The following is a 26,366-nucleotide window of genomic DNA, read 5'->3' as shown; positions in this document are numbered from 1 at the left end:
TTAATGTTCACGAGAAGATAAAACACAAGCTATTTAACAATATGGTCAATTCAGAATCCATTTTGCAATAATTAATTGTGTGTTTCACCACAATTATGAATGTAAAAACAAAGTACCCAGATGTTGTATCACCTTTAAAAGTTATTTTTTCATAACACTACCACATAAATAATATCACAGCTAAATAACTCTCTCTGAAGCTAAATGTTAGATATCATCACAAAATACAAAGAAAAACTGAGATAAAATATTTCCAGTTTGGGAAACCTGTAACTGGCATGCTAACCGGCCAGTGTCTTGGGAAGGTGTGGTATTCAACTGATGAGCCCATGTCGCACTGGGGCGCAACACTAGTAATTTTTGACAATCGAGTTTCCTGAATTTTATTTAGCTACCTTAATCGGAAGCCATATTTTTGGCCAAATTAGTATGCTGTCAGATTGAAATTTGGTACTGGGAGGAAAAATGAAAGTGATGAGGTTTGCAGATGACTTGTTAGTCTGGGGAGAGGAGAAGAGGCTATCCAGGAACAGTTAGATGCATAGAAAGAGGAGATGAAACAGTACGGAATGAAATTCAGTGCCAAAAAGAGCAAGACAGTAATCACAAGTAGAAAGAAGGAGAGACCTATGAGAGGGATAATGCTTGGAGGAAGGTAGAGAGTTTCAAGTACCTGGGGAGTATCATAGAGGAAAGTGGAAGAAATAATAAGGAAATAATGGAGCGTGGAAGACAAGCAGGAGCGTTCCAGTAAAGTGTCAGAAGCCTGGTCTGGAACAAGGACGTCCCTCAAAGAAGCAAAAGAGTTATCTACAGGATGCAGCAGAAACTTGGGTAATGAGGCAGAGAACTGTAACTAGGATACAGGCAAGTGAAATGAAATTCATAGGAGCGACAAGAACGGATAGGATGAGAAACAAGAAGATTAGATATACAGTAAAAGAAAAGCCACTACAGAACAGGATAGAGGCAACTAGACATAGATGGTATGGACACATGAAGAGAATGACAGTGGAACGGAAGCCAAGGAGGATGCATGAAATGGATAACGGGAAAACGACCAAGAGGAAGACCAAGAAACAGGTGGATAAAAGGAGTGAGGAGAGGAGAGGAGAGGACTGGGCAAGAGTGACGAGGGAGAAGTGGTGGAGAGCCTTACGTTCCAAACAGACCTGATTGGAAACTGCATATGATGATCATGATGATGATGATTATGATGATTGCAAACCCCACTCTTACTTTATTAGCACTTGAAAGTAAAATTTGTTTTAGTGACTTGACCATATTGTTTTTTAATGATTAATCTTAATTAATACATTCTTTATACCTTCCTCCAAAACAGGTAATAGATATCATGAATGATAGCTTCACAGCCATACACAAGATAGTTGAAATGCAAACAAGATCAGGCAAATAAGTTTCAAAATTCATTTTTATCATGACTATTCTATAATGATATAGCACCACGATACCAACACCGCTTGAACACCACTTTAGTGAATTATTCCTTGAACATACTTTGAACTTACAAAACAATTAATAAACATCAGCGAAATCACGAATGTGTGTACAAATGTTAGAATTATGAATGAGCAGATGGTGTAAGCCAAATATTTTCTGTAATATAACAGGAATTTGTCAAATAACATTTCTCATGCTTCCCTGGCTACAAAAGTTGCCAAATCAAGTTTAATTAAAGAATCACCCACTTAGTACTGAATTCGGAAAAGGTTGTGGTAGCATGCTTATCCAAAATAATAGTGGAATATATCTTCTACACATTCCTCCATTACTTGGGCTAATTTTGGCTATTTCCAAATTCTAAAATATTTTATTCCTTGAATGATGAACAGTTGAAATCAAATGCATGTAAAATCTAAATGGCATTCTTGTATTATTTTGAATACCATTTCATGTGTTTGATAAGACTAATTCAAAAGTAAGGAGGAAAAATGAATTGATTAATTTTAGAAATTTAATACCTGTATCTCTTGAAACATACAAATGTTCATTCATAGACTTTTTAGTTCATAAAAACTTACTTGCCCGAGTACATGGGTACTTTAGCACCTGAGCCAAAGCACTTTCCTTTTATATCAAGATCCATTCTGGATAGGAAGAATCCATTATAAAATTCATCAGTTATTAATTCAAGTAATTAGAAGTTTCTTTGGTTTTTGGTGAGGTAACAGTCTCTTTATATGGAAAGTAATTCTAAGCACAGTTAAATCAGTTTCTTTGGATAAGTGACTAATAGTGAATTTACTCACAGTTTTAGTTAGTAAGAACATTGTACAATCCATGTAACTGAAATGAATTCAATTTCTAACAAAAAAATTCTAATGTCTATTTATCAGAATCAGAAATATATTTCACTTATGTATGTACATATTTTATTTTATAATGAAACATTCTCGTAATATGAACAATCTATTTGTGCTATGATTATAAAATACTTTGTACTGCTTTACATCAATTCTTTTGTACAAATTAAATTCAGTTTTAAATTAAAATCATAGTGTTTGAAAAATAACACCCATACAAAGGAATGCATCGTTGAGAAAATTTAGCTATAAAAGTCATTGCAAATCCCAGTAATTACTTAATTTTCATTAATTTTAATCAGCATTGCATTTTATAGAATAATGTAAGGTGAGGCTTTCATTGTCAAATTCGATTAGTTCATTACATAAATTTTTTCACCAACAATTATTTCACTCAAATTTACAAAGGATGGATTTTTTTAGAATTTCATCTAGTTATTAAAATTAGTATTCCTCAGTCAATCAATTGACTCACTCCGTCACAATATTTGGTACATGGAATGACTATAATATTTGTTTTATCACATGCGTGATAGGTATGTCTTACTACTGGTACTAATTTTCATGGAATTATTTTCTGAAGGAATAAGTAGTGGAATGTTGAAAACAATGTTCTTTAATACCGATATATGTCTTTTTGAAGGATTAGTGTACAATCACAGAGGTCTTGGCACATTTTCAGTAAACTGTCCAAGATAATTACCTCGGGGATTGTAATTGGCAACAATGAGAACACGTCCATTCTTACTTCGTGCAATACCCATTCCTAGCTCTTTGCTGCCCTTCCAAATCATTTGTGTAAAGTGGCCTGGAAAAAAAACATCAAACATTATACTTAGTTTTATATTACTGATATACAATATGCCTACTACTACTACTATATTATATGGAGTGACTATATCCTAGCACTGTATAAGGACCTTTCAAAAAGATACAAGCCGGAGGCTATACAATGAAAACCCATACCGTTACCCAGCACTGCTGAGGCACTTGTCCCACTGCGACATAAGGTGGTGAATGGCCGTCTGGGGCTGCGTTGTAAACCAGTTTTGAACGTCCTGCTTGACGTTGTCGTCCGAGGTAAATCATTTGCCTCTCAGAGCCTTCTTTAGTTCACCTTGGCTTTTTGGGTCGCCACGACCCTGCATGCTTCCACTGGAGACATTGACGTTTTGACTCGGGTTCAAAGTGATGACACCACGTCTTGTCTCTCCAGCGACCACTCATGACAGGAACTCGTTCCCTTCCTTGGCACAGCGCAGCAGACGTTCAAGAGAGAGGTCCATTCGACATGCTTCCTGTGCTGGTTGAATACTGTGAGGTACGCATTGGGCGCACTTTTAGCAAAATTTCAATATGTCCTTAATGATGGCGTGAACACTTCCAACTCACACTCTGATCTCTGCGGAAAAGGATGCTACCGTAACTTGCCTGTCTTGTGTAATGAAGGCATCAACCTGCTAGACAATGGCACTGGTAATGCGGTGTGGCGTTCCAGACCATGCATCATCGGCCAACGATAACCGTCCTTCCCTGAATCACTTGTGCCATGCCTTGACCCTTGCAAGGAACGTGCAGTGCTCTCAGTACATTTGTCCCCCTGTGGGTGGGGGTGGTAGAATAACACCCACGGTATCCTCTGCCTGTCGTAAGAGGCGACTAAAAGAGGCCCCAGGGGCTCTGAACTTTAGAGCGTGGGTTGGCGACCACGGGGCCCTTAGCTGAGTCCTGGCATTGCTTCCACTTACTTGTGTCAGGCCCCTCACTTTCATCTATCCTATCCGACCTCTCTTGGTCAACTCTTGTTCTTTTCCGACCCCGACGCCATTAGGTTTGCGAGGGCTAGGGAGTCTTTCATTTTCACGCCCTTCATGGCCCTTGCCTTCCTTTGGCCAATATCTTCATTTTTCGAAGTGTCGGACCCCTTCCATTTTTCCCTCTGATTAGTGTTATATAGAGGATGGTTGCCTAGTTGTACTTCCTCTTAAAACAATAATCACCACCACCACCACCTCAGTACATTTGTGCCATTCTTCGATGCATTTTCGTTCCCCTCACTCCTTCTGCTGTCAGGAAATGCTTTACACCCCTTTGCTCTTCTTTTTGAAGCCTCCATTTCACTGTTGTTGGCACGACTGTGTGCAGTGGACGATCATCAGGTGCATGTGCTCACTCTGTCTCCACGTGGTGTGCAGCCATGTCCCTCCAGCGGAGAGTTTAGGACCTCAGCACTGTTATAGGGATTGCACCTTCTTCCATAGGCAATTGCATTATGATTGTTTCAACGGTTTTCATTTGATAGCCTCCGGCTCATTTCTTTTTCAATGGCCCTCACATCTTTTTTACTTTTTTTAACTTACCTTATTATTTTTAGTGATCTTGGTGTAAGGAATATACCCAACAAAGTGTTGGTAGGCAGGCCTACTCTAAAATGCCTGGGACTGAATCTCATAACAGGAGGCAAGTACAAAACCAGCTGCACCAAATGGCAACCTTAATGCTGATCATTATTTCTACTACAGTTTATTAATTTGCTTAACCATTTTAAAAAGTCTTCAGAAAAAGTTACTGCAAAAATATTCACACTGAAGTTGCATTTGTCTTACGATGTAACAAACAAACGAATGAACAAATGAACAAATTGAATTTATACATACATCATTATTATTAGACGGTTATGCCTTTCAGCATTCTATATGCAAGCCTCTGTGAATTTACTAAATGCAGCCACAATCCTCTATTTGCAACTAGTTTTGTGACCTCGTTTAGTTTATACCTCTTATCCTTAAATCGTTAGAAGCCGAGTCTACCATAGTCATTTTGGTCTCCCTCTACTTGTCTTACCCTCCATAACAGTCCACTATTCTCCTGGGTAACCCATCCTCCTCCATTCGCCTTGCATGACCCTACCACCGAAACCAGTTTATACGTACAGCTTCATCGATCGAGTTCATTCCTAACTTAGCTTTTATCTCCTCATTTCAAGTACACTCCCGCCACTGTTCCCACCTCTTTGTACCAGCAATCATTCTCGCTACTTTCATGTCTGTTACTTCTAACTTATGAATAAGATATCCTGAGTCCACCCAGCTTTCGCTCCCGTACAGCAAAGTTGGTCTGAAAACAGACCGATGTAAAGAAAGTTTCATCTGGGAGCTGACTTCCTTCTTACAGAATACTGCTGATCGCAACTGCGAGCTCACTGCATTAGCTTTACTACACCTTGATTCAATCTCACTGTACTACCATCCTGGGATAATCACATCCTAAATACTTGAAATTATCGACCTGTTCTGGCTTTATATCACCAATCTGACATTCAATTGTGTTGAATTTCTTACCTACCGACATCAGTTTAGTCTTCGAAAGGCTAATTTTCATACGATACTCATTGCACGTATTTTCAAGTTCCAGGATATTAGACTGCATGCTTTTGGCACAATATGCCATTAAGACGTCAGCATAGGCCAGAGTGCTTACTACATTTCCACCTAACTGAATCCCTCCCTGCCACTTTATACCTTTCAGCAGATGATCCATGTAAATTACGAACAGCAAATGTGAAAGATTACAGACTTGCCTAACCCCTGTAAGTTCCCTGAACCAAGAACTCATTCTACCATCAATCTGCACTGAAGCCCAATTGTCAATCAAAATTAATTAGGCTAACCACTCAATACAGTATGAATGGTTACTGTAATAACAAGCTGAAAATAGTCTGTGTTAGTACCTGATTTCAATTGCCGAGGTTCTGCTCCAAATTGATGATCTTTAATTTCTTTGTACCAACTCTGGCATGCATCCTTTGCTGTTACTGTATGCTGAGAATCTGATGACCACATACAGTAAATATTTTCTCCATATTTACCATCTGGACGGTGACCAAAACTATTTTCCTTTGCCATGGCCTTGGCCCATTCTTTAGCATAATTGCAAAGCTGCAAGAATATCATATAGCATTAGTTCTTGAACACAAGACAAAATATACAATGTAGTATTTATCTGACTGCTTAGATAGTTGTGGTGGTTGTGGTGAAATTGTAAAAACCAAAGACATATTTCATTGGTTTATTTGACAAATCAATCAATCAATCAATCAATCAATCAATCAATCAATCAATCAATACTGATCTGCATTTAGGGCAGTCGCCCAGGTGGCAGATTCCCTATCTGTTGCTTTCCTAGCCTTTTCCGAAATGAAGAAATTGGAAATTTATTGAACATCTCCCTTGGTAAGTTATTCCAATCCCTAAATCTCCTTCCTATAAATGAATATTTGGCCCAGTTTGTCCTCTGAATTCCAACTTTATCTTCATATTGTGATCTTTCCTACTTTTATAAACGCCATTCAAACTTATTCGTCTACTAATGTCATTCCACGCCATCTCTCCGCTGACAGCTCGGAACATACCACTTAGTCGAGCAGCTTTTCTTCTTTCTCTCAATTCTTCCCAACCCAAACATTGCAACATTTTTTTTGTCGGAAATCACTCAGAACAAACGAGCTGCTTTTCTTTGGATTTTTTCCAGTTCTTGAATCAGGTAATCCTGGTGAGGGTCCCATACACTGGAACCATACTCTAGTTGGGGTCTTACCAGAGACTTATATGCCCTCTCCTTTACTTCCTTACTACAACCCCTAAACACCCTCATAACCATGTGCAGAGATCGGTACCCTTTATTTACAATCCCAGATACTAGATACTTACAATGATCCCCAAAAGGAACTTTTACCCCATCAACGCAGTAATTAAAACTGAGAGGTCTTTTCCTATTTGTGAAACTCACAACCTGACTTTTAACCCCATTTATCAACATACCATTGCCTGCTGTCCATCTCACAACATTTTCGAGGTCACGTTGCAGTTGCTCACAATCTTGTAACTTATTTATCACTCTATAGAGAATAACATCATCCGCAAAAAGCCTTACCTCCGATTCCACTCCTTTACTCATATCATCTATATATAAAATAACTTGTCCTGACTGACTGACTGACTGATTCATCATCGCAGAGCCAAAACTACTGGACGTAAAGAAATGAAATTTTGGGGATATATTCATATTATGATGTAGGTGCTCGCTAAGAGAGGATTTTTGGATATTCCTTCGCTAAGGGGGTGAAAAGGGAGGTGAAATTTTAAAATGAGTGTATCTATATCTCAAAACTAAGTTTACAGATGTAAAAATTGGTATTTAGAATCTTCTTTAAAAATAAGGAAACACATATTTTTTTGTTTTCAGAAAATCCCAATAGGAGGGGTGAAAAAGGGTGAAAAATGGGTTGAATGCCTTTAATCAGGATACCGGTACTTATATATCAGAAACTGAAGATTTTACAGACCTGAAAATTGGTATTTTTGATCGCTTTTAAAAATAAAGAAACATGTATTTTTTTGTTTTTGGAAAATCCAATTAATGGGAGGGTGAAAAGGGGGATGAATTTTTAAAATGAGTGCATCTATATCTCAAAACTTTTAAAGTTTATAGATGTAAAAATTGGTATTTAGAATCTCCTTTAAACATAAAGAAACATGTATTTGTTTGTTTTCGGAAGATCCCAATAGGAAGGGTGGAAGAGGGTGAAAAAGAGGTTAAATGCCTGTAATAAGGCTACTTATATTTCAGAACCTGAAGATATTACAGACCTGAAAATTGGTATTTGGGATCTACTTTAAAAATAAAGAAACAGCTATATTTCTGTTTTTGTAAAATCCAATTAATGGCGGTTAAACAGGAGTGACAAATTGATTCTTTTTGAAAGACTATATCTACAGAATATCTGAGAAGCGTAAAATGTTACAGACGTAAAAAAGTGGGTATTTGGAATCTCCTGTAAATGTAAAGAATCATAGGTGATTTGTGTTTCGAAACTCCACTTCAGGGGAATTAAAGGGGGGTGAAATTTAAAACGAGAATTTCTACAGTATATCACAAAAAACTTAACATGTTACAGAAGTGAAAAATGGTATTTTTTGTCTCTATTAAAAAGTAAAGAAACGTGTATTCTTAGTTTTCGGAAATACCACTTGGGTGGAAGGGGGGTAAAAGTGACTGAAAATGGTGTTGAATTCTTTTAATTAGGCTACTGATATCTCAAAAATGAAGATGTTACAGGCATTAAATTTGATATTTGGAATCTGCTTTAAAAGTAAAGAAACACGTATTCTCGGAAAATCCAATGAAGTGCGGCGGGGGGGGGGGGGGGGCGGTGAAAGAATTGAAAAATTAATCACTTAATTGTATGAGAATACATACATCTAATAAAAACTAAAGTTGTTACAGACGTGATAATTGGTATTTTGATCTCCTTTAAAAACAAAGAAAAGCACGTTTTGGGGGAAACCATCTTGGGGGGCGGGAGTGAAAAGGAGTTGAATTCCTTTTATGAGAACAAATAAATCAAAAACTGAAGAAGTTAGAGTCATGATAACTGGTATTTAGAAGATCCTTTAGTATTAAAGAAACAAGTATTTTTGGCCGGAAAATTCACTTGGGGGTAGGGGGGGAGGAGTGTAAAAGGAAGTGAAAGAAAGTGAATTATTTTTATGGGGATACCTATATCTCAAACCTGAAGGTAACAGACGTGAACATTGGTGTCTGTAATCTCCTTTAAACATAAAGAAACATGCCTTCTTTTAATTTTTTTTGGGAGGGGTAAATAAACTTAATGGTGGTGGGGTGTAAAATTAGGTGAGACCAATTGATTTTACTGCTCATAATGTACTTATAAGGAGCCTCCGTTGCTCAGGCGGCAACGTGCCGGACTATCACCACTGGTTTCCGTGGTTCAAATCCCGGTCACTCCATGTGACATTCGTGCTGGACAAAATGGTGGCGGGACAGGTTTTTCTCCGGATACTCCGGTTTTCCCCGTCATCATTCTTTCCAGCAACACTGTAGAATATTTCATTTCATCTGTCATTCATCGATCATTGCCACAGAGGAGTGCTTCGGCAGCTGGCACAATTCCATTTGTCGCTGCTAGATGGGGCTTTATTCATTCCATTCCTGACCCTGTCGAATGACTGGAAACAGGCTGTAGATTTTCGATGTACTTAATTTGATCATAAACCGATCTTTTTTTTTATCTTTCCTGGGTTCGTTTTCAACAGCCGTTTTTCCTTCGGAGAACGTTAATAAATTACAGTAGATTCTCCTGGCATATAAATAAAAATTTAAACACATTTGAAATAAACGATAGGAATTAGATTGACCGTCAAATTTTTCACCTTTATAAAAAGGTCAATAATTCACGGAAGTATGTCATTCGTATCGCCAGAAATCCCGCACACTTGCCTACGTGCGACAATGGTGCTGGTCACATTGTCAACAATGACAATGGCAGCGGACGCTTTTACCTCCAAGTAGTGGTCTTGCATCTTACTGTGGGGTCCAGAACATCTATAATAATAATAATAATAATAATAATAATAATAATATTCTGGACCGTCGTCAAATGTGCGGACCGCGCTGGAAATGGGTCCTTGACAGGTAATGACTAAGAATGCAGTCCGGCCGCGGGTTCAGTACTGCCAAGGCACCCAAGACGACACCACGCCGGATCTCCTGAAGGATTTGATCCATATTAAGAATGCTTATAGGAAAAGATGGCAAAGATGTAGGGACCCAACTGACCGGGTGGAATACCTGGACCTAGCCCGAGAAGTACGAAATAGATTGCTGGAAAGAAAGATTGAAAAATTTGAGGAAGCTTGCCGTAATCGATTAGAAAACGAGTCAGATCGCGAATTTTGGCGGATTCTCTCAGAAAACGAGTCACATGGAGAATTTCCGCGGATTATATATAAAACAATAAGCATTCAATTATAAATTTCAGTATAATACCGTAGCGAAGCACAGGTATCTTGCTAGTTTATATATATAAGAAAACATAAAGGTCCGATAACACTGCCCTGAGGAACTCCCCGCTCAACTATTACAGGGTCAGACAAAACTTCACCTACTCTAACTCTCTGAGATCTATTTTCTAGAAATATAGCAACCCATTCAGTCACTCTTTTGTCTAGTCCAATTGCACTCATTTTTGCCAGTAGTCTCCCATGATCCACCCTATCAAATGCTTTAGACAGGTCAATCGCGATACAGTCCATTTGACCTCCAGAATCCAAGATATCTGCTATATCTTGCTGGAATCCTACAAGTTGAGCTTCAGTGGAATAATCTCTCCTAAAACCGAATTGCCTTCTATCGAACCAGTTATTAATTTCACAAACATGTCTAATATAATCAGAAAGAATGCCTTCCCAAAGCTTACATACAATGCATGTCAAACTTACTGGCCTGTAATTTTCAGCTTTATGTCTATCACCCTTTCCTTTATACACAGGGGCTACTATAGCAACTCCCCATTCATCTGGTATAGCTCCTCCGACCAAACAATAATCAAATAAGTACTTCAGATATGGTACTATATCCCAACCCATTGTCTTTAGTATATCCCCAGAAATCTGATCAATTCCAGCCGCTTTTCTAGTTTTCAACTTTTGTATCTTATTGTAAATGTCATTTTTATCATATGTAAATTTTATTACTTCTTTGGCCTTAGTCTCCTCCTCTATGTCGACATTATCCTTGAAACCAACAATCTTTACATACTGCTGACTGAATACTCAGCAGTATGTAAAGATTGTTATTCTCACATCATGAACTTCTAACATCAATATTTGATTGGCTGTAACTTAAATTTTGTAATTCTCTCTTAAAATGAAACTGTTGAAAATATAATCTTAAACAAACCTATCTACATTTAAGCTACCATTTTCTTCTCTTTGCACACTTCCTGACACAACCTGAGCAGACTTTTGTATGGAAGAGTCAGCATCAAATTCTATGTACTTCGTCCTGTACTATTTCCTTTGATAACAAAACATTTGTTTTGCTTTTTAATATATATATATAAACACACACAAGTCCAGTGGTGGCTTTCAGTCATTCATTACTGATCTGCATTTAGAGCAGTCGCCCAGATGGCAGATTTGCTATCTGTTATTTTCCTAGCCTTTTCTTAAATGATTGCAAAGAAATTGGATATTTATTGAACATCTCCCTTGGTAAGTTATTCAAATTCCTAAATCCCATTCCAACAAATGAATATTTGCCCAAATTTGTCCTCTTGAATTCCAACTTTATCTCCATACTGTGATCTTTCCTATTTTTAAAGATACCACTCAAACTTATTCGTCTACTGATGTCATTCCCCACCATCCCTCCGCTGACAACTCAGAACATACCACTTAGTCGAGCAGCTCACCTCCTTTCTCCCAAGTCTACCCAGCCTAAACTATGTAACATTTTTGTAACGCTACTCTTTTGTCGGAAATCACCCAGAACAAATCGAGCTGCTTTCCTTTGGATTTTTTCCAGTTCTGAAATCAAGTAATCCTGGTGAGGGTCCCATTCACTAGAACCATACTCTAGTTGGGGTCTTACCAGAGACTTTTATGCCCTCTCCCATACATCCTGATGGACCTGGTAAGCTTCTTTCAATCCTTTACTGACAGATTTGTAGTAATGAGAAAATAGTAATATCCCTCCCAACACAGGGTAAGAAAATATAGCAGTAAGAACTTGATTAAAACAAAAGGAACTCACAAACAATTACTTCTCCATATTTACCTGTTTATTTAGCTTCAGGTCAGGAACACCGTGTTTCCTGCGATACTCATTGTGGATTCTCACACCTTCTTGAGCAAACTCTTCGTCATCAATTGTATCATCTCTATGCTTCATTGGACTGACAGCCCTTGAGCCATTTTGTGCTTGGCTTCCAGGAAAACCTCTGAAATAAAGACAACTTTTTTATTCTATGGAATTAAACTGACTTAAATATTATCTAAAATGAATCACACCACACTTTCTACACAGCCATCTTCAGCAACAATCAATATTTTTTGCCCAATGCCATCACTGCAGTAATAAATGATGTACTTGTACAGCCCATATGACCTGAATTATGTGCAATCATGAAGAATGTTTAGTGTTTTGAGGCAGTGTGTCTTCTTCTAGAAGAGTGTTTCTAACCTTTCACTGTTCACAGTACACTAATGTACAAGTTGGCAGTAATGCAGCAGACTGTCTTCTGCACGTATAGCTTGGCTACAACAGTCTGTTGTTAGTAGGCTTAAGGTCCACTTGCAATGAGCATTAAAGATGAGCATAACAGAAGTTTGTGATCGAGTTATCTGATGGGGCCATTCACAATGATTAACAGACACATTAACATCATTTTCTGCACTGGATGAGTGAATCAGGCTGGGAAGCTCCCAAGCCTGCCTGAGGGCATGCAGTGGCCTCTCCCTCTATTGTGCTTTTAATGTGGCATCTCCAGGGATTTTCTGGAAACCAAAACTGGAATGTTCCTATTCTGGAAATTGTAATACGTCATCACCAGGGATATAAAAGCAGGCTCGCAGTGTTGTTGGAGGAGTGTTTGAGGGTAGTGTGGTGGTGGTGGTTGTATAAAAGTTTGTGATGAGTTGCATTGCCGAGTGTTGAGAGTTCCGTTCTCAAATGAATAGGTCCACCTGTTCAACACTTTATCTCATATATGTACAGTTTTCGGGAAATCTTAGTAGCTGGAATTTCCACTTTTCTTTGAGGTGACAGTAAATCCACTGACATGAGGCAGGGGTATCTGAGCACCTTCAAATACTACTCGGATGAGCCAGGATTGAGCCTGCCAACTTGAGCTCAGAGGGCCAGCCCTGCACCATCTGAGCTACTCAGCTCCAGAAAAATATATTAGTCATATTAATACAGTAAAACCTCGTTAACTGCCAACTCGAAATTCAGAAACGACAACGCTTGCCACGTCACGAAATATTATAAGACCCGTTACTGCATGCAATTAACATTTATTCACAGTTTAAACTTTTCAAAGACCATGGAAAAATCTATTTCCATAATGTATCGAACAAGGTGTATTTACATTATTCAAATAATGCACTTGGATAAACCACTGGAAAACTTAACCTCACACGACGAAAGAAAAAGCACACAATTCAAAGACGAGGACAAATTATGCTAGCTCTCCTGTGCAAATGCTTTATTTCTTGGATTACTCTACTGTTTTAATTTTTTTAGATGCCTTGTACTTGCATGGAAAGTAAGTCCTTAAAACATCATGGCTTATCAAACTTTTCTATGACGAGGGGAGGAAGTCTCTTGCTTCAGCGTTCATTCACTTCATTGCAAAACAGTACCCTTGTACAATTTCCCGGCTGGTACTTTTCTTCTTTTAACCCATAATGGCTGCCACTTCCCTCCTTTAAACCATAAGTATGTTCGGGCTCGGCATTAAAAAAACAATGCAGTTTCATCGACACTGACAATATTGTTGGGTGCATACGAATTGATTATATGAGCCACACTTTTTCACCAACTGTCGTCATTGGCAGTGTTAGCAGATTCTGCTTCTTCCCACACTGTCTGCTACGCGATATCGTGGCATTCCTTAAAACGCTGAATACAAAAGAATTAAGATTTCATTCGAAATGAGCAAATATGAAGCACACTGTAGAAACACCGAAGTGAGTGTCCGACTCATAGGCTGAATGGTCAGCATACTGGCCTTCGGTTCAGAGGGTCCCGGGTTCGATTCCCAGCCGGGTCGGGGATTTTAACCTTAATTGGTTAATTCCAATGGCTCAGGCTGGGTGGGTGTGTGTGGCGTATTTAATATTAGAAATCATCCTAGGTAGGGCCCTCATCTTCACAGACATGCAGGTCACGTAACAGGCTGTCTACTAGAAAAAGACCTACACCAGGCCTCTTCGGAGGCCGTACGCCATTATTATTATCATCGAAGTGAGTGGTGAAAGTGCGGAAAGCTACCCCAGCACGTTCCGGAAGACATGAAGCAGGTACATTTTGAATTTAAATTACTCCGTAAAATAATATTCTTTAAATGTAAAGGCAGTTTCAAATTATTTTTTTTTGCTTTACGTCGCACCAACACAGATATGTCTTATGGTGATGATGGGATAGGAAATGCCCAGGAAGTGGAAGGAAGTGGCCGTGGCCTTAATTAAGGTACAGCCTTGCCTGGTGTGAAAATGGAAAACCCTGGAAAACCATCTTCAGGGCTGCAGACAGTGGGGCTCGAATTAAAAATATGAATATCGGCAATGGGACCGACATTGATCTTCGAATCATGAATTATGTGTATTTTGAATTAAACCATTTAAATAATATGCAAAACCATCTCATGTTTCCGTGAATGAGAGCTTGTTCACGATTTTGAATTAACGGATTTCGAATTATCGAGGTTCTACTGTATAGTGCAATCCTTTACATTTATGAATACATAAAGATTTCAATAAACTCTAATCAGAGAGCTAAAGACAAAAACGCAGTTATTTTTAAAACAAGAAAGAAAAGAATGCACCCATGGTATTGAAAAAGGTACACTTTTTTTGGAAACAATAAACCTAAATATATAATGTTTATTGTGGGTATTGATGTGGTTTATATCTAGATGGGAGGTGAATTATATTTTGATAACAATTAAAATTAAGTCTGATAAAACATTAAATGCGAGAAACACACAATATCATGCAATCATTCTCTTTTTGAGCAACTATACATGCTACTTACCCTAAGGGAGGAACATTTTCTGCAAAACTACCAATGAAGTTCCCTGGTGGAGAATAGTTACAGACTACAAAGATCTGTCCTGTCCGACTCTTGGCAACAGCTACTCCCAGCTCCCTGCTGTCTCGCCACACAACTTGACTGAAATGACCTGCAAAATTAACAGCAAGAATTGAGAAAATATTAAACAGTAGTTCAGATTCAGAGGGTATAGGTTGGAATGAATATTTTGGAGAAAATCTTGAACCAGTTCAAACTTATTTTAATAATAATTCGACACTGAATTTATAAGCACGCAACTATGCTGCAAAAAATGATAAAATATGCATATAAGTATGCACTTATTTTTATGCTATTAAACACTCGTGCAAAATGCAAATGTAACATTCCTGTAATAGACACAAGAAACTCACCCACACCAATACATAAAATCATGAACGGACCAATGACCTTAGATGTTAGGCCGCTTTAAACAACAAGCAAGCAAAATCATGACCATGAACAAATAATGAATAAATGAACAAATCATGACCATGAACAAACGAGAAAGGCTTCTTAAACAGTCGAAATTTCTTCTGATGATGCAGAAACAAAGAATTTCACCTTATTTTCTTAACACAGCATAAGCCCAAAAGCGCATACAGTATCATGTCTATAAGTACGAGGCCGAAAGCATCAATGGCAACAATCCGTGTATAGTTTGTGAGACGTATCAATCTGTCAATGTTCACAAGTGAAACAATATACACACATCTCTTAGATAAGGCACACAGTGTTAATATACATGATGAATCAATTGGTAAGATTTGAAGAAAACTGTGTAATAATTCACAAACGTGAAGAAACACACTTAAATCCACATTTCTCTTTCATTTTACGCTGCACACCCCACTATTTCTGTCCATAATTTGCTTTACAGCACATTACAACAATCTTCTGCAAGTTTTCTGGTTTAAATCTATGGCGTTTGTCTGATGAAACTAGTTTCAATGCGGGGAATTATCACTCTACTTTTTTTTTTTTGCTCTACATCACTCTGACACAGATAGGTCTTATGGCAACAATGGGATGGGAAAGGCCTAGGAGAAGGAAGGAATCAGCTGTGGACTTCATTAAGGTACAGCCCCAACATTTGCTTGGTGTGAAAATGGGAAACCATAGAAAACCATCTTCAGGGCTGCCGACAGTGGGGTTCGAACCCACTTTCTCCTGGATGCAAGCTGACAGCTGCGTGCCTCTAACGGCACGGCCAACTCGCCCGGTCACTCTACATCTACGGATGTGACAGGACAGTGGGAGCGAATGTAGGTGGTAGGTGTTGAATACCCCCCCCCCGTGGGTGGGGGCGGTAGAATAACACCCACGGTATCCCCTGCCTGTTGTAAGAGGCGACTAAAAGGGGCCCCAGGGGCTCTGAACTTTGGAGTGTGGGTTGGCGACCACGGGGCACTCAGCTGAGTCCTGACATTGCTTCCACTTACTTGTGCCAGGCTCCTCACTGTCATCTATCCTATCCGACCTCTCTTGGTCAACTCTTGTCTTTTCCGACCCCGACGCTATTAGGTTTGCGAGAGCTAGGGAGTCTTTCATTTTCACGCCCTTCGTGGCCCTTGTCTTCCTTTGACCGATATCTTTATTTTTCGAAGTGTCAGATCCCTTACATTTTTCCCGCTGATTAGTGTTATATAGAGGATGGTTGCCTAGTTGTACTTCCTCTTAAAACAATAATCACCGCTACCACCTGTTGAATACTCAGGTAGATCCACATTATCAGTATTAGCCAAATATCATGATGTCGTCGCTTGGATTACGTTTAAGGACATCATGATATTTCATATGCGGATGGAGTACGAGGTTTTCTGGGATACCTTCCATTTTACACTTCTTGTTCTCCATAACGTCCAGTAAAACACCAAGACGCTATCCACGCGTTTCTAATTTCTTGTCTGATTCTAGCTGTTATGATTTGGAAGTGTGTCTTGATAAGTGCCAGTTCCTTTTGAACATTTTCATTGCAGAAACTGTTCACGGCATTAATTACTTTACATTTAGTTGAAGATTGTTTGTAAAACATGTTAAAATACACATAATAAAAGTCAAAAACATGCACAATGAACCCCAAATTTGAAATGTATGCACTAATCTCAAATATATGCATATATATGCACTAGTAAACTCAATAATTCGTCCAATTGCACCTTCAAATGCACTTCCTTGTTGGTTTTGGAGGTCTGTATATGTCCATCTGCACACAAATCTCATCTAATAATAATAATAATAATAATAATGACGATGATGGTTGTTGTTTAAAGGGGCCTAACATCTAGATCATTATTATTATTATTATTATTATTATTATTATTATTATTATTATTATTATTCAGCAGACTCATGATTAACCAAGTCCCATTTAACCGAGACTCCACATTAACCGAGGGAGTAGATGGACAAAAAGCATACCTATATTTCACATCAATGTGATGCACGGTGGCGGGTGTCAATGAGGTTGGATAATACCGTAGCGAGGTGCGGACACCGTCCCTTACTTACGTCAAGCAGTGGCTGCTGCTATATTGAACAGCGATGTGCCAACCCTTGCTGCTACTAGAATGAGCATATTCTAAGAATTCACACCACCACCCCTCCCAATTTGCATAACCATGGTCGCATGTCTCGTCACTCATCTAACATCATGCAGGTTGGAGTCAAGTCCTTGTTGCATTGACAGTGTATCCGATTGTTTAGGACTATTCTAGGCAAGTAATGCTGTATGAGTGGCAAACAGGAAAGTTGTGTGATTTCTCTGGAAACAAAATGTAACACAATGAAAAGGTTGGGCAAAGGCAACTACAAGGGCTGATCAACAATGACCGAGGCTGATTTTTTTCCTGTAGCTTCTGTGATAGTTTCCTATCTGTAATATAAATATTAGAAAACAGCGGGTTTTTATGAAAAATGTCCGTAGGTGGCAGCACTCTCGTATCGCATGGAGGTGACACAAGAGGAGAAGTGCAGCACAATAAAATTCTGTTTTCATTTAAACCATACAGCCACTGAAACTTACAAAAAGCTGAAGCATCATTATGATCAACAAGCCAGCACAGTGTGGAAATTGCAAAAAACAAAAAAACAAAAAAAAAGAAAAAGGACAGGCAAAAGTTGTTCCATCTGCAGGGAATGTGATGGTGATCATATTTTTTTATTGTAATGGAATGATTTAAGAGCATACAGTTCCCCATCACACTACTGTTACTACAACCCCCTGTGGGTGGGGGGCGGTAGAATAACACCCACGGTATCCCCTGCCTGTCGTAAGAGGCGACTAAAAGGGGCCCCAGGGGCTCTGAACTTTGGAGCGTGGGTTGGCGACCACGGGGCCCTTAGCTGAGTCTTGGCATTGCTTCCACTTACTTGTGCCAGGCTCCTCACTTTCATCTATCCTATCCGACCTCCCTTGGTCAACCCTTGTTCTTTTCCGACCCCGAAGCTATTAGGTTTGCGAGGGCTAGGGAGTCTTTCATTTTCACGCCCTTCGTGGCCCTTGTCTTTCTTTGGCCGATACCTTCATTTTTCGAAGTGTCGGACCCCTTCCATTTTTTCTCTCTGATTAGCGTTATATAGAGGATGGTTGCCTAGTTGTACTTCCTCTTAAAACAATAATCACCACCACCACCACCACTGTTACTACACGTCAGTATTGGCTACCCTGAGGAAGCACATTGCAAAGAAACGACCAGAGCTTTCTCGGACTGGATGGCAACTTCATCATGACAATGCACGGCCTCACGTCGCAAATCAAGTCATGCAGTTTCTGGCTCGATTTAACATTACCTGTGTACTGCATCCACCTTATAGCCCTGATCTTGCACCTTGTGATTCTTTTTATTCCCATCATTAAAGGCAAAGCTTAGGGGCATTCGATTTGGGAACTCTGAAGCAGCGCTCAAGAAAAGTGAGGCGATTCTCAAGGACCTGACAAAGAATGGTCTGCAGCATGTGTTCATGGACTGGCAGAGATGTTATAAAAAGTGCATTGAAGTAGGAGGGGACTACTTTGAAAAAGTTCATGTAAACACTGAAACGGAGTAATAAACATCTGTGAAAAAATCCGTCTCATTCTTTGTTGATAAGCTTACGTATATTAAGAAAGTTACTGCTGATTAGGAAGTCAGGGTAGTGAACCAGTTTCAATGTACCTGTTGGGGGGGCACTCAACACTAACTAGTGTATAAGGGTTTAGGTCAACAGGCTTTCGTTTTTGAAAAAATTTAGGAGAAATGTCATGACGCACAATCCACTTCGGAACAAAAAGAGGTGACAGAACACTAAATGGTGAACACATTTTACTTAAATATGTCAGGCCCACAACCTAATAATCTACGAAAAATTGATGAGTCCCCTGATTCCAATGTGACGCATATTTACTTGGAGAGTTACATCACCACCAATCGGAGTGATAGCCTAGTGGTCACCGTACTTGTCTACAAACCTCAACAACATGAGTTCAAGTTTTGCCGTAGCTGTATTCTATTGTACAAAATGAATTATTATTTGAGGGGATGTAAAGATAAAACAGAGAGAGATATATCCAGCAGTAACTGTGAGAATGCTTAGGCCTATATTAATTTCAGGTAGAAAATAAACTGTACTGCAATTTTCATAATATTTTTGTTCCCAATTTTATCTTCACCTTCCCTCAACTTATTTTGTACAAGAAATATAGCTGCGAAGAGACTTGAACTCACATCTTCGAGGTTCGCAAACAAGTACAGTAGCCACTAGGCCGCCACTCCGGTATGGATTAAGTACATCCCTCTAATCTAAAGCTCTCACATATAAAATACAAGAACTATGATCAATCATGAACCAGGCTCTACTAATACAATATTATATAGCAAATAACTTACCAGACTTGAGATCTTTGGGTTCTCGACCAAAAGGATGACTCTTTATCTCACTGTACCAATTGTCTACAGGTTCTCGACCAGTGATACGATGATTTGGATTTGATGACCAACTGCAGAAGATGTTCTCACCGTAGTCAGAGTTTTGACGATGCTCCATGTGACCTCGAGAAGCAAGATGTTTGGCCCATTCCTCACTGTACTTGCAGATCTAGCATTTCAAGTAATATTAATCATATATTGAAATTTCTATCAAAAAACAAACAATTCCTTTATATACAGAGAGAAAGGTTTACAAAGAATAGGTTAGGGATTCTGTTAAACAACATACTGTACCTGATAAAACACTAAGAAATATGTACATGGAATTTTTTATGATCACTGTTATCAGCTAATTGCAATGATTTCATGATGATGATACTAAATAATAAGGAGTAAGAGATTCTCCTTCAACCCTGCAGACAGATGATAATGTAAGAAAGTAAGGTCTCAACAGGTAGGCAGACAGATTAGGATTTGGAAGATTTACACTTTTTTTTTTAGGGTAATAATAATTTAGTGTGGCTATTTCTAGCCGAGTGCAGCCCTTGTAAGGCAGACACTCAGATGAGGGTGGGAGGTGGTGGTGGTGGTGGTGGTGGTGGTGGTGGTGGTGGTGGTGGTGATTATTGTTTTAAGAGGAAGTACAACTAGGCAACCATCCTCTATATAACACTAATCAGAGAGAAAAAAATGGAAGGGGTCCGACACTTCGAAAAATGAAGATACCGGCCAAAGGAAGACAAGGGCCACGAAGGGCGTGAAAATGAAAGACTCCCTAGCCCTCGCAAACCTAATAGCGTCGGGGTCGGAAAAGAACAAGTGCTGACCAAGAGAGGTCGGATAGGATAGATGAAAGTGAGGAGCCTGGCACAAGTAAGTGGAAGCAATGCCAGGACTCAGCTGAGGGCCCCATGGTCGCCAACCCACGCTCCAAAGTTCAGAGTCTCTGGGGCCCTTTTTAGTCGCCTCTTACGACAGACGAGACACCTTGGGTGTTATTCTACCGCCCCCACCCACAGGGGGTGAGGGTGGGAGGCATCTGCCATATGTAGGTAACTGCGTGTTGTTGTGGTGGAGGATAGTGTTATGTGTGGAGTGTGAGTTGCAGGGATGTTGGGGACAGAACAAACAACCAGCCCCCAAGCCATTGGAATTAACCAATGAAGGTTAAAATCCCCGATCCGGCCGGGAATCGAACCCGGGACCCTCTGAACCGAAGGCCAGTATGCTAACCATTCAGCCAACGAGTAGGACTTTTTAGGGTAAAAATAATATTAATCATGCTGTAGCCTCTGTGGCTCAGGCGGCACACGCCGGCCTCTCACCGCTGGTTTCCGTGGTTCAAATACCAGTCACTCCTTGCGAGATTTGTGCTGGGCAAAGCGGAGGCAGGACAGGCTTTCCTCTGGGCACTCCGGTTTTCCCTGTCATCTTTCATTCCAACACCACTCTCCAATATCATTTCATTTCATCTGTCATTCATTAATCACTGCCCCAGAGGAGTGAGCCAGGCTTCGGCAGCCGGCACAATTCCTATCCTCGCCGATAGATGGCGGCTTAATTCATTCCATTCCTGACCTGGTCAAATGACTGGAAACAGGCTGTGGATTTTCATTTTCAATATTAATCGTGTACTTCATCTACTGTGTGTTTTGCAAAGGGATCAATGGCAGCTGAAATGTAATTTTCTACAGTATATAAATATAAATAACATGTCCTGATTGACTGACTGGCATTTATCATCGCCGATCCAAAACTACTGGACATGAAGGAATGAAATTTAGGGCATACATTTGCATTACAGTGTAGGTGCTCGCTAAGGGGACGAATTTTTAAAATGAGTATATATCTAAAAAATTTAACAGTTTTTAAATCTCTTTTAAGAGTAAAGAAACACATGTTTTCCTTAATGGAAAATCCACTTAAGAGTGGGAATGAAAAGAAGTGAAGAAGTTGAATTATTTTTATGAGGATACTTATATCTCTAAAACTTAAGATGTTACAGACATGAAAACTGGTGTTTGGAATCTCCTTTAAAAATAAACAAACATATTTGTTTTGTTTTTCAGAAAATCCACTCAGGTGGGGGGAGGGGGGAATGGACTGATAAAGAGGATGAATTCTTTTTGTGGGAATACTTATATCTCAAAAGCTGAAGACTTTACAGATGTGGAAATATGTATTTTTTGTTTTCAACTTGAGAGAAGACCGTTTCTCATGTGTGCAGTTCTATGACCCAAAAGGCAAAACCACAAACATGGTTTACAGAGAGTTTCTGCGGTAAATGAAACTCAGTTTTTCGGTAAGTTTTTATACTTTAAGGATTTTCAGATAATGTCTTAGTACAGTACTGAGGAATGATTACTTTTATCATTTTACAAAATCTACAGAAGCGAAGCAGCAGGTAACAGCTAAACTTAGTATATAAATAAAACAACACAGTCAGATTTCTTAATTACGGGTGAAAATTAGGGAAGTCTAGACTCCTTACACAACGAGAGTGTACGATTCGTGAAAGGAAAATAAGTAGAAGTGCTAAGATGAAGTGTGTTACATGCATCTTAATAGTTTATTACAAGATATTAGAATCATTCCGTATTGACGGTTTTCACTTTACAATGGCGAAAAATGAGGGTATCCTCCTATTCAATTCATTTTTCGCCTTAATAGTTTGTTTCATTTTATTACATCTTATTAGTGAAAAAAAAAATACAAGATGAGCCAGATAAAGGAAATGGAAGTGAAATCAGACCCAAACCAAGGCCCCATGAACAATGGACAACACTAATGCATTTTCCATTATTCCACAATATTCCTCTATGCCAGTTTAAAAATATGAATGAACAAAACTTGATACACATCTGAATGCTTAAAAAAGGAAATTACTAACCTTCTTGTTGAGCTTTAGAGGTGGAACTCCATGTTTCTGACGATACTCGTTATGAGCACGGAGGCAGTCTGATGGGAAGTCTCCTTCACCTCCCGAGATATCAGAGTCCGACTTCGTTCTTGTTTTTGAAATTGTTTTAACTTCTGTCTTCTGTAACATGAAAACTGAACATTAACAAACATCGAACTTCTTCTAATTGTTTATTTTTATTACCAATCCGGATTACTGGATACTGGCCGCACTTAAGCGACTGCAGCTATCGAGCTCGGTACTTTGAAAAAAGTAGGGATTCAGGGAATCTCGAGAAAATAAATGTTCAAGTGTGTTGGTGTCCACACATTAGAAGTGTCTGTAACGAGATTAGTTCCAGAAATAAAGGAGAATAAAGGAATGTGTTTTTGGACATGGGACCATTACACGAACACTGTTATGGGTCGGATACGGGCTATAACTACGCCGATATTAAACTTCAGACACGGAGGAACTCTGTAGCCAATGCTACCCTGCTGAAAAGTAATTTATTAATGTATGTGCTTCTTTTCAAGGGAATGCTGAAAGATTAATACACAGTGTACTGTGAAACCCTCAAACCTACAGTAGTTATGCAAGTTTCCTTTTTAATGTTGAAAACATGTATAAACAAAGTAGGGGTCCCCGTACTCCGAGAAACATAAAATTAAGCAATTTCACAATTGTGCCGAAAGTTGGAAGAAGGGCCCGGAAAGGTTTCAAACTGTGAATCTTGGATAGCTCTATCAAACTTTTAAAAAAATCAAAAATCATTCCCGCCTAAATACAGTTCCTAAAAAACAGGCTAAAATCTGTTGTCTCTTTACTCTTTTTCTTTTTTATTCAAATCCTAGCCAAATTAACTATTTACATAATTCTTTCTGTAATGTGTTCCTTGGTTCAATACCCTCAAGCGTTTTTTGTAAAATGTCTACGCCGAATGTAGTTATAAGGGCTCAAGTAAAACAATGTACTGACTCACATTAGTGCTCGTAGTGGTGCTCAAGTAAAACAATGCACTGACTCACATTAGCGCTCCTAGTGGTAGGAAAAGGCAAATTGATAATCTAATCGACCTGATAACTGTGATTAAGAAAGGGATTGTAATATTTAGGAATGAATAAAGGATAAAGTTCGTAGTTCATATTCCTGGGATGTTCCCAACATTGAGCTGCTTGCCTGAATGTCTAGAAGTGTGGATTTTTGGTGGTTTAATGTGCTTCACATTACAGCCATAATCGAACAAATCAGCTAAAGAATACAGAAGATGTTTATTCCAGACAAATTCAGCAACATGATAATTGCACCAAACTGTATTCTGCAATGAGATGCAGCTCTGACAAGCTCGAGAAGGCAGTACAGTCTAACCTCCATACCTCGAACCACCATTACTCTAATGTTCAGTATCTAGAAGTAACAAATTCCCCGGTCGATTGTCCTATTCTATGTGCTGTGAAACCCTCTATTACTCGAAATACGGTTACACGAAGCAAACGTTTCCTCCCTTGAAGCAGAAAGTACTCTGTAACTCGAACATTAACTGTGCAATATGGCATTTGTGAGGAACAGTTAACAAGTAAGGAAAGGTTTGTATTGATGTTGGGAACTAACATTACGGGAACCAAAAAACTAAAAATTCTCATGATCGGAAAATCGGCACAGCCTCGCTGTTTCTCAGGTGTGAATTCATTACAGGTCACGTACGAAAGCAACCCCCGAAGTCGCGGATGACAAGCTCCATTTATAAATCTCAATCAATCAATCAATCAATCAATCAATCAATCAATACTGATCTGCATTTAGGGCAGTCGCCCAGGTGACAGATTCCCTATCTGTTGCTTTCCTAGCCTTTTTCTTAAATGATTTCAACGAAATTAGAAATTTATTGAACATTTCCCTATATAAGTTATTCCAATCCCTAACTCCCCTTCCTATAAATGAAAATTTGCCCCAATTTGTCCTCTTGAATTCCAACTTTATCTTCATATTGTGATCTTTACTACTTTTAAAGACGCCACTCAAACTTATTCATCTACTGATGGCCTCCCACGCCATCTCTCCGCTGACAGCTCAAAACATACCACTTAGTCGAGCAGCTCGTCTCCTTTCTTCCAAGTCTTCCCAGCCCATACTTTGCAACATTTTTGCAACGCTACTCTTTTGTGGGAAATCACCCAGAACAAATCGAACTGCTTTTCTTTGGATTTTTTCCAGTTCTTGAATCAAGTAATCCTGGTGAGGGTCCCATACACTGGAACCATACTCTAGTTGGGGTCTTACCAGAGATTTATATGCCCTCTCCTTTACATCCTTACTACAATCCCTAAACACCCTCATAACCATGTGCAGAGATCTGTACCCTTTATTTACAATCACACTTATGTGATTACCCCAATGAAGATCTTTCCTTATATTAACACCTAGATACAATGATCCCCAAAAGGAACTTTCACCCCATCAACGCAGTAATTAAAACAGAGGACTTTTCCTATTTGTGAAACTCACAACTTGACTTTTAACCCCGGTTATTATCATACCATTGCCTGCCGTCCATCTCACAACATTATCGAGGTTATGTTGCAGTTGCTCACAATCTTGTAACTAATTTATTACTCTGTACAAAATAACATCATCATCCGCAAAAAGCCTTACCTCTCATTCCACTTCTTTTGTCATATCATATATATAAGAAAACAAAGGTCCAATAATACTGCCTTGAGGAATTCCCCTCTTAATTATTACAGGGTCAGATAAAGGTTCGTCTACTCTAATTCTCTGAGATTTATTTTCTAGAAATATAGCAACCCAATCAGTCACTCTTTTGTCTAGTCCCATTGCACTCATTTTTGCCAGTAGTCTCCCATGATCCACCCTGCGTGGTATTGACAAGTTTCGACTAACAAACGGAAGATACTAAAGGGTTTTTTCCAAAGATGTTAACCGAGGTATGTTTCTTGTTTCACTACTGAATGTACTGTATCCTGTCTCCTAAAAGTAATTATAATAAGGGTTATAATTAAAGTGATGCTGTAAAAATAGATACATAGATACATATGACTGAATTATGTGCTATACATGCTCAAAAACTGTATTCTCTATATCTTGAAATTTCGATAACTCGAAATAAAATTTAGCTCCCGAGGTGATTCGAGATATCTAGGTTCAACTGTATGTTCAAGCAAGCTAGAAATGAGTGACATTGTTACCTGTTTGCGGTCTGGAGATGTGCTTGGAGATCGTGATTTTGCAGACACAGGCTTAATCTTCACCTCAGGTTCAATTGTTACGCCTGTCAAACAAGATATTTCAATTAATATTACATTAATACTGAGAAAACTATAATAGGAGTAATCTCATTCATAGCCTTACAAATGCTTCACACAACATTACCTCTACCATGTCACTACAGCCCTGAACAGCTTAGGCCTACCAAGCAACCACTGCTTAGACAGAAGGCCTGCAGTCAGATTTTCAATAGGATTCAAGTCAGATGATTTTGCAGGCCAATCGAGATGCAATAGGGTGGGGGGAAACCAGTCACATGTGTATCCAACCCAATGCAGATTACGAGATAACGCGTGA

The 26,366-nt window shown here is 39.0% G+C and overlaps 1 protein-coding gene across 3 annotated transcripts in view; it reads right to left on the bottom strand.

Annotated features, from left to right (window-relative positions):
• Nucleotides 1-891: 891 nt before the first annotated feature.
• LOC136871582 (uncharacterized) overlaps nucleotides 892-26,366 on the bottom strand; it is a 723,775-nt gene continuing 698,300 nt past the window's right edge. For all 3 annotated transcript variants that reach the window (XM_068227153.1, XM_067145015.2, XM_067145016.2), the window contains exons 4-10: nucleotides 25,991-26,073; nucleotides 22,776-22,925; nucleotides 19,847-20,054; nucleotides 14,943-15,090; nucleotides 11,964-12,126; nucleotides 6,055-6,262; nucleotides 892-3,132 (exon numbers count right to left, since the gene is read on the bottom strand). In XM_068227153.1, the coding sequence (XP_068083254.1) occupies nucleotides 2,981-3,132; nucleotides 6,055-6,262; nucleotides 11,964-12,126; nucleotides 14,943-15,090; nucleotides 19,847-20,054; nucleotides 22,776-22,925; nucleotides 25,991-26,073 (1,112 nt within the window). In that variant the 3' untranslated portion in view covers nucleotides 892-2,980. The remainder of the gene's footprint in view (nucleotides 3,133-6,054; nucleotides 6,263-11,963; nucleotides 12,127-14,942; nucleotides 15,091-19,846; nucleotides 20,055-22,775; nucleotides 22,926-25,990; nucleotides 26,074-26,366) is intronic.

The sequence above is a fragment of the Anabrus simplex genome, chromosome 4 (genome assembly GCF_040414725.1).
Source record: "Anabrus simplex isolate iqAnaSimp1 chromosome 4, ASM4041472v1, whole genome shotgun sequence".
NCBI classification, from domain to species: domain Eukaryota; kingdom Metazoa; phylum Arthropoda; class Insecta; order Orthoptera; family Tettigoniidae; genus Anabrus; species Anabrus simplex.
This window is presented reverse-complemented; position numbering and strand designations above follow the sequence as displayed.